This window comes from Eupeodes corollae, chromosome 1 (genome assembly GCF_945859685.1).
Source record: "Eupeodes corollae chromosome 1, idEupCoro1.1, whole genome shotgun sequence".
NCBI classification, from domain to species: domain Eukaryota; kingdom Metazoa; phylum Arthropoda; class Insecta; order Diptera; family Syrphidae; genus Eupeodes; species Eupeodes corollae.
Window position 1 is genome coordinate 165,148,030 of NC_079147.1, and position 14,218 is coordinate 165,162,247.

Below are 14,218 nucleotides of genomic sequence, written 5' to 3' on the forward strand. Positions count from 1 at the left end.
TCGTTTGTCAATGAATTACGGTAAACGTTAAAATGGTAGATTGTGGTGAATTTATTTTTCTTTTCTCTTTCTTTGAGTTACAGGTAGATGGCATTAACAACCAAAACAAGAAAAGATGTGTTCAGAAGGAGTGTATAACAAGGTTAAGGTTTTTTAGTCTTGACTTTATTTGTTATGAACAAGTACATGTTTTTTTATAAATGTATGTTATGTTTATTTCAATAGTAATACCTTAACTAATAACTTAACTGCTGTTTTATCTACAATATACTGCATTGAATTATTCTACATCGAATTAATTATAATAGGTAGAAATAATAAAGGTCTACAGTTTACCGGGAATATTTATATAAAATATCCATATCTTCTGTAATTGCGGTATCAATCGATATTTTCTGGAACTTAGTGTTAACGTAACGTTTATTTGTCATGAATTAGTCTTTTAGCTGTTTTATACACCAACAAAATTAATTATGAAATTTGGCTGCGATAATAATTACTTAAACACAGCATTTTCTATGTTTATAGTTATTCAGGGTTAGTCCTTAACTTAGATTTGCATTTATTTATGAATGGCCTAAAAAGTTTAGCAAACATCTATGAATAACCCACAATGCACTTTCAGAAAAACTGTAGTTAGAACTTTCCCTCACAGATTTTTCCTTGTCGCTATATAACTGAAAGATAAGATATAAATAAATAGTAGAACTGGAAAACGTATAAAAATGATGCATAAGACTTAAAATTTTGGTTGAAGAACAAATTTGTATATTCTCTTCACAAAACCACTGACCTAGCGAGAATACAAATACTTTTACTTTTGTACAAAAGTACTTTTCGGCTTACATATGTATTTAAGCCTTTAAAAACAGCACACTAGCTTAGTGGAAAGCATAGCTTATCGCCAATTCACAAATTTTATGCGATGAAAATTGGCAACAAAAGTTCACGATTTTTTATTTAGTCTCTACTTAAATCACTTATTTTCAGCATTTTGGAAATGTCGGTAACATAAAGAAAATAAACAACGAGTACACACAAATACAATAGGAATGTAAAAAAGAGATGAGTATATAAAAATGTTTTCAATGTTTCTGCGTTGTTTTATTTTAATGATCCATGTTTACATTCTTTAACTCTCGTTGTCAATGTTCCTGCAACTCTCGCAGCCAAAATTAAGTCGATGAACTCTGAAAATTGAACTAAATCTGAGTTTTTTTTGCATTTGTCAACGGTCTGAGCGAATATTAAACGCATAAACGCAGCTAATAATAAAACAAATAATAGTTGTAGTGCTTTCAGAGTTTTATGTTTCTAGGTCCTAATTCTTATTGTAGGTACCACCTAATTTATTTTACTAACTTAATAATTAAAACTGGCTTGAAATAACTAACTAATATTTCTTTAAATGCGTAATTTACAATTGTTGCTAAATCTTCATTGTTCTGGCACCTAACAAGAGTAATTAATTTCACTTCATATTCGAATGATATTACTCCCAAAGTAACACAATGAGAATACCAAAAAATTGTTCATCCACAATTTTGAATTTTCTTTGAACACCTCTAAACAGCATGGCATCCGCCATTTTTCGAAGGTGGACGCCATTTTTGTTTAATGTGGGGAGTATGCACATCTTCTTGCATAAGTATTCGTTCCCCACATTTTTTTTATATGGAGTTAATACATATGCAAGTTTATGTGCAAATCGCAGCTTGTAGGCAAAAAGAGAGCAACCGTCGAAGTTGGTTCTCTCGTTTAGTTTTTTTTCTCTCTGACAGCAGCAGCTACAGAGATTGCAGACGAGCTTGAGGTTCCGTGTGGTGTGCATACGGTGAGGAGAATACTGAGCGAGTATAACCTAAATGCTCGCAGTCCAAGAAAGGTTCCACTCTTAACGAAGAACCATATAGTTTAAAGGATGAAGTTTGCGAGCGAGCATTTAGGATGGGATCCTGAAAAGTGGCGAAACATTCTCTGGACCGATGAGAGCAAGGTGGTTCTCTATGGTGGTAAAGGATCTCTGCAGTTTGTGAGAAGACCCCCGCACATGGAATATAACCCCAAACACACCACAAACACAATTAAACATGGGGGATCCAGTATAATGGTTTGGAGATACGTCTCTTATTATGGAGTTGGCCCAATATACTGGATCAAAAGCATTATGAATCAGCGCTCTTACATGGATATCCTTAAAAACACCATGATACCATATGCCGAATTAGAAATGCAGCTCAAATGGGTCTTTCAACAGGATAACGACCCAAAGCATACCAGCAGAGAAGCCAGTCAATGGTTCCAAGATAATAGGACTGAGGTCATGGAGTGGCCTGCACAGTCTCCTGACCTCAATCCCATCGAGAATCTTTGGGCAAAAATGTTTCCTATAAGGTATAACCAAAAGAATGACAAACCAAAATATCAGAAAACTTACCCTGATTACAAAAATGTGTGTCCAACATGTTTTAAATTGATGCATTGAGAAGACAATTCATTACAAAGAATTTTCTCTAGACGTAAAAGCTGCTTTCAATAATCTCCCTAATGAATCACTCAACGAATTGCTTACTCACTTCGTGGTAGAGGTTTGTTATAAGCATTTATAATTTCTATGTTAAGTGATAGAAGGATTCAAGCTTCGTTTGGTAACACAATCTTTTTGCAAACATGTGGGTATAGGAATACCTCAGGGCTGTGTTCTATCCCCGCTCTTATGGATTTTAGTCATAAATACAATTTTTATAGAGTTAAAAAGTTATGGGGTGAACACAGTAGCTTATGCTGATGATTTGGTTTTACTGGTTTTAGGAAAGTTCGTCACTGTCATTAGCGAAATCACGGACCACGAGCAGTAGACTAGGTGTTAATCAAAGCAAAACTGAACTGATGTTATCTACGACCAAAGCTAAAATATCTGGCATCATTCTTCTCCGACTAAACGGTCAAATCCTGTGTTTAACCTCCAGCTCGAAATATCTAGGAGTCATTCTAGATCCTAAACTAAACTGGAAAGTAAACATTGAAGAACGTGGTAAGAAGGCATGCATTACCTTTTACGACTGTAGAAAAACGTTTGCTTAAAAGTGGGGCCTTCAATAAAACAACATTTTGTGGAAGTACACAACCGTTGTACGTCGTATTTTGTCGTATTAATCTATTGTGTGGTGGTCTGCGCTTAATAAGAAATACAATATCGACAAACTAAGGACGGTCCAAATAATAGCTATTGTTGACATTACAGTGGCCCTTCGTTCCTGCCCAACAGATGCATTATATGTTATTCTGTAGACCTACTAATTAAATATTTTGTATTGTGCAGCAAGCTAAGGCTAAAAGATTCAAGGTGTTGGTTTTCCAGACGCTATGGGCATAACAATTGACTGTTACGGAAGACTTCGATATCACTATCTAATACTAACGGGTCAAGCTGGCTGAAAAAAAAAGAAAGTCTATGCTTTTTTCGTGGACTTAAAGGCGGCTTTTAATAAAATCTCCAGGCAACTATTAATGCTCAAGTTACGTGAAATGAGAGTCTCAACTAAAGTTGTAACCTCTGATACTCAATCATCAGTGTGGACAGGAATGGAGTTATCTGAGTACTTCGAAGCATTATATGGGTTAAAACAAGGATGTCTTTTATCACCTTTACTTTTTGCTTTATATATAAATGATCTACATGCGATTATTGAAGGAGGTCTTAATATCGACAGTTTTAATTTAAGGTTGTTGCCGTATGCTGGCGACATGGTGATCTTAGCAGAGGATGTGGAGGTTTTGCAACGCATGATAGAACGTTTTAAGAGTACTGCGCCAATTGGAATCTCGAAGTGAATCTCTCAAAATCGGAAATCAAATAGGGAAAAGTGGATTTTCAACGGAGAAGAAATTCGGATAGTACCTCAATACACGATGCAGCGATGAAAAATTGCCTTTCTGAGGTCAAACACGAACAGCGTGGCAAAATTCTTCAATAAAACCAAAGGACAGCTTTTGTAAATTTGAATGTCATCGGCATAAAAATGTTTTCATACTTCATTTATAATGAAACCGATTTCATTCACATATAATGAGAATAGAAGGGGGGATAAAATTGATCCTTGAGGAACTCCTTGTTGAACCGGAAGAAAATCGGAGAGATTTCCATTTTTAGAAAACGGCTTGCTTTCTATCATTCAAAAAGGAAGAAAGTAGTTTAATAGCTTCTGAAGATATGTTGAATCTGCGACGCAGTTTATTCAGAAGTATCGAGTGATTCACCATGTCGAATGCTTTTGAAAAGTCTAATAGGACTAAAAAAGTTACATTATCAATATCGATTTCAGTCCTTACGTCTTCAATTATTTTAGTTAGTGCCGTTATACAGCTATGGTGCGAACGAAAACCTGATTGAACATCGACTAAAAGGTTATTGCGACTGACGAAGTTGCTTAATTGTTTTTGCATTATCCTTTCACAGACCATAGACAGGAATGGAAGTATTGAAATTGGTCTAAGTTCATTGCAGAGCGAGTTTTTGGGGATGGGAATTATTTTTGCTTTTTTCCATTGATGTGGGAAAATGCCAGTCGTAAGGATTGAATTTATTACATGTGTAAAATAGGATAGAAGCAAAGGAAGAAAAGCTTTAATGAAAATAGGATTCAAATCATCAGCACCAGTGGCATTGGACTTTATACTTATACAACTTTCAACTATGTCTAAGGCGTTCACACAATCGAAATTGAACAAAGTGTCTGTAGAAGCTGGAGGTATGGTATTGAGAGATACATGGATTCTTAGAGTTATTATAGGTGTAGAAAAAAATTTACTGTTTAGCTCATTAATATTCAATTCAGCTGGAAAATTATTTCTTTGTCTGCCTACTCCTAGCTTGCGGAGGTTGTTCCATATTTTACGACTATCCGATTTTAGATCTAGGCGGTTAGAGTAGAACTGTCCTTTTGTGCGTCTTACCTCTTGAACTACTTTATTTCGCAATGATTTATACAAATCACCGAGCTCGTAAACACGGAACCGTTTCCAGCGTGCGTCGGTATACTAGATCACGCTGATTTATAAGTTCTTTAATTCTACTAGTAAACCATTGTTTATTTTCGCGGATTCTAGTTTGTGCTTTCATTGGAACGTGTCGATCAAATAAAATATTAATATTTGTGTTTAGAAACTCGACTTGGTCATTTGGTGAAGGCATTAGGAAGATGTCATTCCATGCTATCATGTCTATATCATTTTCAAGATGTGTTTTATTGATATTCTTTCTCTTTCGGGAGAGGATATTTTAGTTCAGGGAGTAGTTTTTTTTGTATTTTCGATTTTTTTGGAGGTGGCAGGGGTAACAGCTTTTGCATTCTCTTTATCAGAGGCGCGAGTCTTAACACCAGACATAATTTTAAAGAGAGGGGAATACAAATATACGAATTGATCTAGTTAATGTACAGAAAAAAAAGACGCGTGACACTTGTGAAATTTAATTATTTTTACTTTGTTTACTAAGCACACTTTGATTTCTGGACAGATTTGTTTGTTTAAATGCACTAAGATCGTTTTCCTCACACACTTGGACTTTTATAGAGTAATGATACAAAATATGGGTATAAATTAAGCTGTTTTGCCGGACATTACTATCAAACACGTCTATTTACTCATGCAGTCACCGTCTGACATTCAAGCCGTTAACTTGTTTCTCAGTTTAGCTCGCTCTATTTTCTTAAAATCCACCGTTACCTTTGTAAAACCTATTGTTTTATTTTTCTTTTCTTCTTATCTCTTTCCACAATAATATATATATACATACATATGTATATATAACGTGATCAATCGTGTAATCAAACATGGCCCCTGGGCCAAATGTGCTCTCGGGCAACAGATTTGAGTTGCTTGATAAAGAGCAGCAATCTGTGCCTGATAAAGTGAAAAAAAGAAAAAAAAATAATAACCTTACCTACTTTGACCTATACAAATCACTGCAAATAAATTCCACCCTTCCTGATCCTAAGTTTATAACAATTTCTTCAAGTGATGAAAAAATAACTTTGTCGTCTATAAGCATATTCTTAGTTAAAAAAGCTATTGATGGTATAAGCACCGCGTACGAAAATATAACGGAATTACGTGACGGCACCCTTCTTCTCCTTGTAAAATCCACAAAAATAGCCAATCTATTCCTCGCTCAGAAACAACTAGCAAACCTGTGCCCAATCTCAGTTAAACTTCATTCTAACCTAAACTCCTGCAAGGGTACAGCATATGCCCCATGCCTTATCAATATGCCTGAAAATGAAATTATTAATGAAATGAAATCCCAAGTAATTGATGTATATAAATTCAAAAAAAATACAACGGAGAAAAATCTTCGAGCCACTGGATTGGTACTAAATATTTACTTTCGATCGCTTCCGCCCCCCTTCCACTTTAAACATAGGCTGGTATAATGTTAAAATTCAAGAATACTACCCAAATGCGCTGTCGCAAGTGTCAACTCCTTGGCCACACCGCCAAAAGATGCACTTCTTCAGAATCTTGTGAGACCTGCAACCTCCCTCCCCACCAACCGGTAAACTGTACAAGAACTTCGTGCGCAAACTGCCTTGAAGAACATCCATCATCTTTCAAAAATTGCAAAGAATACATCAAAGCCAAGGAAATCCTCAATACAAGAACTTCGTGCGCAAACTGCCTTGAAGAACATCCATCATCTTTCAAAAATTGCAAAGAATACATCAAAGCCAAGGAAATCCTCAAAATTAAAACTATACATAAATGTTCCATGCCGGATGCAAAAAAATGTATAAAGAAAAAAATCCCATCCCCCTCTTCACCACAACATACTCTTAAGCTGCACAAAGCAAATCAGTGTCAAACAAACAATCAACTACTTCAGCTCCGCCAAATTCTACCTGCTCCCCGCTTGTATCGCTCCCATCCACTTCTTTCACTTCACAAAACAACACATTTAAACCAGTTCCTATCACACCATCTACCAAGGTAATTAATCCTCTTCCACCAACTATTAATAGTACAAACCCACCTATAACATCAGCCCATACTGTAAAAATCAAATACTCTATTATCCCCTCATCCTCCTCTCAAATTAATTCTCTTTTTTCCATACACACTCATTTGAAAAAACACAATCACACACACCCATAAAGATCTCCTCCCCTTTAACAAATTTAACAAACGATCTTCTTTCACAAAACAAATACTACCTAACTGACAACCAAATGGATCACGAAAATGATGAATCCATATAAAAATAAACCTATTTGCCAAAATGACGACTCCGCGGCGGGGGTGCTGAATCGGAGGGGCTATCAGTGTAGCCCGCCCGCTTCAGTATCCACGTCGCGGAGTCATAATGAACACCCAAACAAAAACACCACAATCAATACCCCCAAGCTAAATATCTTTACCCGAAATAAAAATAGCCAACGCTTCACTGTTCTACAATGGAACCTCAATGGCTACTTGAATAATATACACGAATTACAAATACTAATGAAAGAACTCCAACCAAAAGTCATCTGCCTACAAGAAACCCATTTCGCAGCCGATCGCCATCCTTTTCCTCCCAAACAATATTCGATATACTTGCACAATGTTGACTCTGTGTCGACGTCTAAGCAGGGAGTTGGAATTCTCGTCCATAACTCAATTCCACATTCATGTGTGTCCAAATCAACCTTAACCTTCAATTTACAATTATTTCCCTTTACATCCACCCCGATCAAACCTTTTCAACAAGTGACCTGGAAGATATCATCAATGGTATTAATAATCCAGTCTTAATAACAGGTGATTTTAATGCATGGAGTCCATCTTGGGGCTCTGAGAAACTAAGTAAACGCGGCAAAACTGTCGAGCATTTTATTGCTAGCTCTGGGCTAGCAATACTTAATGACGGTCGACCCACCCACTTTTCCACCCATGGGACATTTACACACATTGATCTATCACTTAATTCTCCCTCTCTCCTCAATAAAACCACCTGGGATATATCCGACAACCTCCACGGAAGCGATCACTTTCCAATTTTCATTAACCTAACTACCAGCCAGAACAATAAGCCTATAAAAAAAAAACCAAAAAATTCATACTCGACAAGGCAAACTGGGTCTCATTCCGATCTATCGTTTCAAGTGAATTGGACAAAAGAGAAATTTCTTCAAAAATCAACAAATAATCTGCTTTGGTTCATAAATCGATAACTACTGCAGCAAATCTATCTATCCCTCAAACCAGGTAGGTAACAATACCTACAAAAAAAACAACTCCTTGGTAGAATAAAGAAATAAGTTCTCAGCGAACACAAAAGCAAACAGCTTGGTACAATTTTAAAAATCACCTACTGAACCAAACCTTATTCTTTATCGCAAACTAAATGCGAAATTTCGTAAAACAGTGAAATTGGAAAAAAGCCTGTTTTGAAAAATTTACTTCAAACATAAACCCTAGCTCAACTTCCCAAAAACTTTGGGCGGATATAAAAACATTGACAGGTACATATTTTCCACACAAAATAGAGACAGGAACCACAACGCTTACATGCCCTTCTAATATTGTCGAACACTTCGCCCAAACTTGGGAACAATTCTCAGAAGACTCCAATTTCAAACCCACCTACATTAACGAAAAATTAAAAATCTTAAACGACACAAACATATCCTTTCGACCCAGTCCTTCAGCTATCTCTATTGATTCTGAAATCAACATGTCGGAACTCATTTCCTCTTTACACACCGAAAAAGGAAAATCGCCGGGTTTCGACCGCATTTCCTACAGCATGTTGAAAAACTCTCCCCAGGTTCTAAAAGCACGTCATCTTAAACTATATAACGAAATCTTTGACACAGGAATAATTCCCCACGCTTGGAAAACTGCAAGTTTCCTTCCATTACCTAAACAGAACGCTGACTGTACTTCCACCTCTGGATATCGCCCTATATCTCTCTTCCCATGCACAGGAAAAACTTTGGAAAAGATCATAACCAAACGTCTATTTTGGTTTCTCGAAAAAGACAAACTCATTGACAACCGACAAGTCGCGTTTAAAAAGGGTAAATCCACACTTGATTCACTTCTGTATATCGACCATTTTGTCTGCTCAACATTGTCTGAGCGAAATCATGCCACTATTTTAAGCCTTGACTTTCAAAAAGCCTTTGACAGAATCGGAGCACACGTTGTTCTCAATCAACTCTTAAAATGGAATATCGGACCAAAAATGTTCAAATACATAAAATCCTTCCTTTCAAACAGAAATTTCCGGATTAAATATTTTAACATCTACTCCAATGTACACAGATTAAAGAATGGCATTCCCCAAGGGTCACCACTTTCAGTGGCATTATTTATCATTGCTTTTAACGAAGTTAATAACATAATACAAAGTTTTCATAATGTCGAGCATTCACTCTACGCCGACGACTTAATCATTTTCTCTAAACATAAAAACCTTGACGAACTAAGTGACATTACATTTTTTCTCTGATTATAGATGCTCTCCTAAAATGGTGTAAATACTCCGGCTCAATAATTTCATACCAACAATCTGAAATACTGCATATATGTAAAAATATAGTTGTACAAAATACATTCAAATTAATTTAAACAATAACTTGATAAAAAATGTTAATACTTTGAAATTGCTTGGCATTGTATTTGATTCTAAGTTCAACTTTAAAAACCACTGTATCTATCTTAGAAAAAGTTTAATTGCCAGGGTTAATATAATTAAATATTTAAGTTCAAAAAACAGCTTAGCTAATATTAACACCCTTATCAATTTAATCAAATCCGTAATATTATCGAAAATTGACTATGGTTTATCAATTTATGGTAAATGATCCAAATCGACTTTGAGTCTTGTCACAACACCATACCACGCTGCCGCCAGAAGCTGCCTCAGAGCCATACGTTCAACACCAATTTTAAACATACTAACGGAAACTGGACTTCCCCAACTAGTAGACAGAATCGACTTTCTTACGTCCAAAGTAATCACAAAAATTTACTCCCCACATAAAACATCCATCCATACCGCAGTTACAAAAATTTTAAATCGGAAAAGAAATCCAAAAATGCTATCAACACTATGCCGAGCAATCTTGTTCGCAAAGGATTTAGGGATAACAATTTCTCTTCAAAATCACACAAGGTTGAACAAACCACCCTGGAAGCTCCCTAGCCAAACAATTAACACCCATGCTTGCAAATATCCAAAAACCTCAACCACCGACAACGTCTACAAATCCATCTTTCTTGAAATCTCCAACAGCTACAAATCAATTGGATGGAAACTACTATTAACGGATGCGTCCAAAGCCAAAACATACACATCGTTTGCTGTAGTTGATGAAACAGGTTCCGTTGTTTCTAAAGGCCTATTACCAACATACACATCAACCTTCACTGCTGAAGCTTTTGCTATCTACAAAGCGATAACATTCTCTCAAAACAAAAAAAAAACACAAAACATCTCAAACTCGATTGAAAAAGTAGACACGATTCGCAACCATCTCATCCTCAAACCTGAAACCTTAAAAATTGTATGGATCCCCGGGCACTTGGCATTAGGGGCAACGAGGCTGCAGACGGGGAAGCCAAATCAGCAATTAAAGAACCACTTATAGCATTCATCCAACACAACAGCAGACACTTCAAATTTTCTACATAATAACTGGAAATACAAAAGAAAAAACGCTTGGAATAATTATACACAATTATTATAAAATCCTACATCCAAATGGCGACAAAGTAATATATCCCAACAATACACCTTTTAAAAAACTTAAAGTATACATCAGGCTCAGACAAGGCCACTCTTACATCACTCACAAACACCTATTTAATAAAGAATCACCACCTATCTGTCACCTTTGTGAAGGCAAAAACTCTACCCTTACTATGGCTCATCTCCTAACCTGTCTCATCAACCAGCAGACAACTATCAAACCACAACATGCATTACCTATTAAGTAACATCAATATCGATAATATTAATTTAGTTTACCAAATAATGCAGAATCTAAAACTTGAAAACCTTAATTAGAATATTATATTTATATATGTATCTTCCTAGTAGAAAGCCCTGGCAGGTAACTCTAGTTTAAGAAATTATTATGTATGTAATTTATTTACTGTATAATAAAATTAATAATAATAATAATATTCACTCATGAGATCCTAGGTACGACTCTTTTTGTCATTGTCGTAAGTTTTTTAAATCTTTCAACATAACTTTCTTTCAAGTTAAACTCAAAAATGTATAAAATATTAAGTTGAAAATAAAAACATTTTACTACTACTACTGACGGGTCAAAGATGAAGTGTGGAGTTGGGTGAGGAATCTTCTCTGAGTCCTTAGATTAATTTTCGGCCAGTGTAATTACTACACTGTAATTAGAGAAACATGTATAATACCTGCTATCTGCACCGACATTTCGGCAGCTGTTATGGCTATCAACTCGGCTACAACATCCTCTATACTGGTCCAACTATATCGGGATGGACTATCCAGCCTCAACACCAACCGCCGTGTCACTCTTATGTGAGTTCCAGGTCATAGTGGCATTGATGGAAATAGACGGGCTGATGAGTTGGCCCTCTCAAGATCGGCCCATTCATAGCTCACTTGCGGATAGGGTAAATAGTCTTCTTGGAGCTATGAAGGACAAAATTTTCTCAATTTTTCTGATAGAATCCAACCGCAGGGGGAACAGTCTACCGGACTGTATCATATCCAGGACGATATAGCCTACCTTAACGAAAAAACCGTTCTATCGAACTTTTATGCTATAGCCAGGGTCACTGCAATACGTATTGGACATTGGCCGATTGGAGAACATGCAGCAAAGCTGGGTATCTATCACAACACTCACTGCCGTAATTGTGGAGGCCAACATGAAAGAGAAATTGTGATGCACTTTCTCTGTAAATGTTCTGTCCTGGACGGTTCTAGAATTTTAAGCTTTGGAATGGTATCTTGATGAAATTACCGGGATAAAATACAAAGACCTTAATTCCTTTCTGAATGCGATAACATGGCTCTAGGGTCGCTAATTTTGTTAATATTCTTGTGACTGCCATCTACCCCAGGGCCAGCCCATGGTCCTTGTCTTTACGATGATTCAAACAGATCACAACTTTGCGGTAGACTTGGGTTGTGATCTGTAAAATGTCCATTCAAACTTTTGTATTTCAAAAAGAAAGTCTAATAAATCGAGTTCTATCTCAAACTGAGATCTATTTCAGAGTTCTAACATTAAAAAACTTGATAAGTAACAGTTTAAGAGATAGATTAGAACTTTGGCAAGAGCTTGACCATTAATGTACCTAACAAGTCATTTTAAATCAATTAACAAAGAAAATTAGTATTCAATTAGTTATTTACCTATGAATCAACCTGCATGGTTTACTTACTTTTAGGAAGAATTTTGTTTTCCAACTTAGCTTTTCGCGAAATACTAGAAGGTGATTCTTTCTTGTGATTATTCTTGGGAGCATCATGATTAAAAAAATTCATGTGATTCGAAACATCAATGAATGTATTTCCATGTATGTTCTAGTATTAAAGAAATATTTTCAACTTAGCGCATAATAAATATTATTTGTTTGTTTTACTCACCCGATCACACTTATTACAAAAGAACGATTTCCGAATACCAAATTTCTTAACATCGGCACAAGTTATTTGGTCTTTGCGTTGAAATTCGATTTCATTCGGTTTGCTTTCAAGGAAACTATCAATTTCGGACACAATTTGATGCAGTTGTGTACAGAGTGATTCGTCGATGGCATGGAGGTTGCTTCGGAATCGCGAAAAGGCTGAACGGAATTGCTCTGCCTCATAGTTAATTGCTTCAATCTGTTGCCAATGAAGGATACAACATAGAATAATAAATAATTGTTAATAAAACCATGTCTTAATAATGTTAAGATTAATTGTATACATACATGCAAGAGTGATTTATCCATTGTTTATTGTTCACCTGTTTTTGATTGATCTCAGTTTATTTTCTTTATGAGGTTCAGGTTAAAGGAAAATGAAGAATCAACAGAGGAACTTTTTCTTTTATCAGAATTCAGACGAAATCAAAACAAATTCGGCAACAACGACCAAAGCCAACGACACTAACAACTAATGGTGAAGAAGAAGCGACAAGCGGTGGGCGATAAGCAGATGAGCGAAACCAAAACCAAAAGTGAACGGAGCTGTCAGCTGATTTTAACTTATTTAAGTGAACGTGTTCAAAGCTGAAAATCAATTTCGGGTTCTGCATTGAACATTATACTATGGTAACCTTTTTAAATAAAATTATAAATTGTTTTATAAATTAAATTATATTATAATTTATTACTCCTATGGAAAATTCATTTTTAGTTCATTGATGGTTGAAGGCAGCGTTGTGATTACTGACAATTTGTTGTTTAGACCACAAAAGTAAAATCGAAAAAAAATTAAAGTTGAGAAAAAGAGGTGTTTGTATTCTTTCAACTCCCGTAAGAGAGCAAGGGAGACAAAAATTAATGTATTTTTTCGAAAAGGTATAGCGTCATTTTTGTCATAGGTTATTTGTATTTGGTAGGTATATTAAATTTGAATATAATAGTTTCACCTGTTCTCGGAATATTTGAGTAAAAAAAAACTAACCAATTTTTACCTGTTGTTTTTTTTTACATTTTTTGAAAAAAGTGTCAATTGTATTTACACAATTTTACCTAACCATGACAAACCACGATGCATAGAGGAAATATATTATATAATATATTTCCTCTATGCCACGATGTTTGACCGCTATAGAAGCTAAACTACTTAACCAATTTTAGTCAAATGTTTACACTGTGTGCAGTAGCTTAAGTATCTTGAACACGAGCTACGAACTGCGAACTGTGGATGTTCGCATATTTTGACTTTTCTTTCACATGAGCTTTGTTTCTTTTCGCAAACAGCGATGAACTGTCAATCTATAATTACCCTCTTCAACAAACAAAATAAGAGAGATACAATTTTGAGGTTAAGTTGAGCGCGAACAATTTATTCGTTGCAGTGTGGATTGTATGAGGAACGCGAATAGAGTTTGACAGTTCGTAGCAACCACATTGCAACTCGTTGCTAACAAATTGTTTTTACAAAATTGTCTTGTTTTAGAGAAGAAAATGCAAATTTCATTATCCTAACATAAGTGTCAATCGGTTTCTTATAATTTAATTGTGT

At 35.5% G+C, this 14,218-nt stretch overlaps 1 protein-coding gene across 1 annotated transcript in view; it reads right to left on the bottom strand.

The window, feature by feature from the left end:
- The window catches only part of LOC129940731 (terminal uridylyltransferase Tailor), a 42,645-nt gene extending 29,480 nt beyond the window's left edge, over positions 1-13,165 (bottom strand). The window contains exons 1-3 of the mRNA XM_056049168.1: positions 12,958-13,165; positions 12,629-12,868; positions 12,424-12,565 (exon numbers count right to left, since the gene is read on the bottom strand). Coding sequence (XP_055905143.1) covers positions 12,424-12,565; positions 12,629-12,868; positions 12,958-12,978 — 403 coding nt within the window. The 5' untranslated portion in view covers positions 12,979-13,165. The remainder of the gene's footprint in view (positions 1-12,423; positions 12,566-12,628; positions 12,869-12,957) is intronic.
- Positions 13,166-14,218: the final 1,053 nt, after the last annotated feature.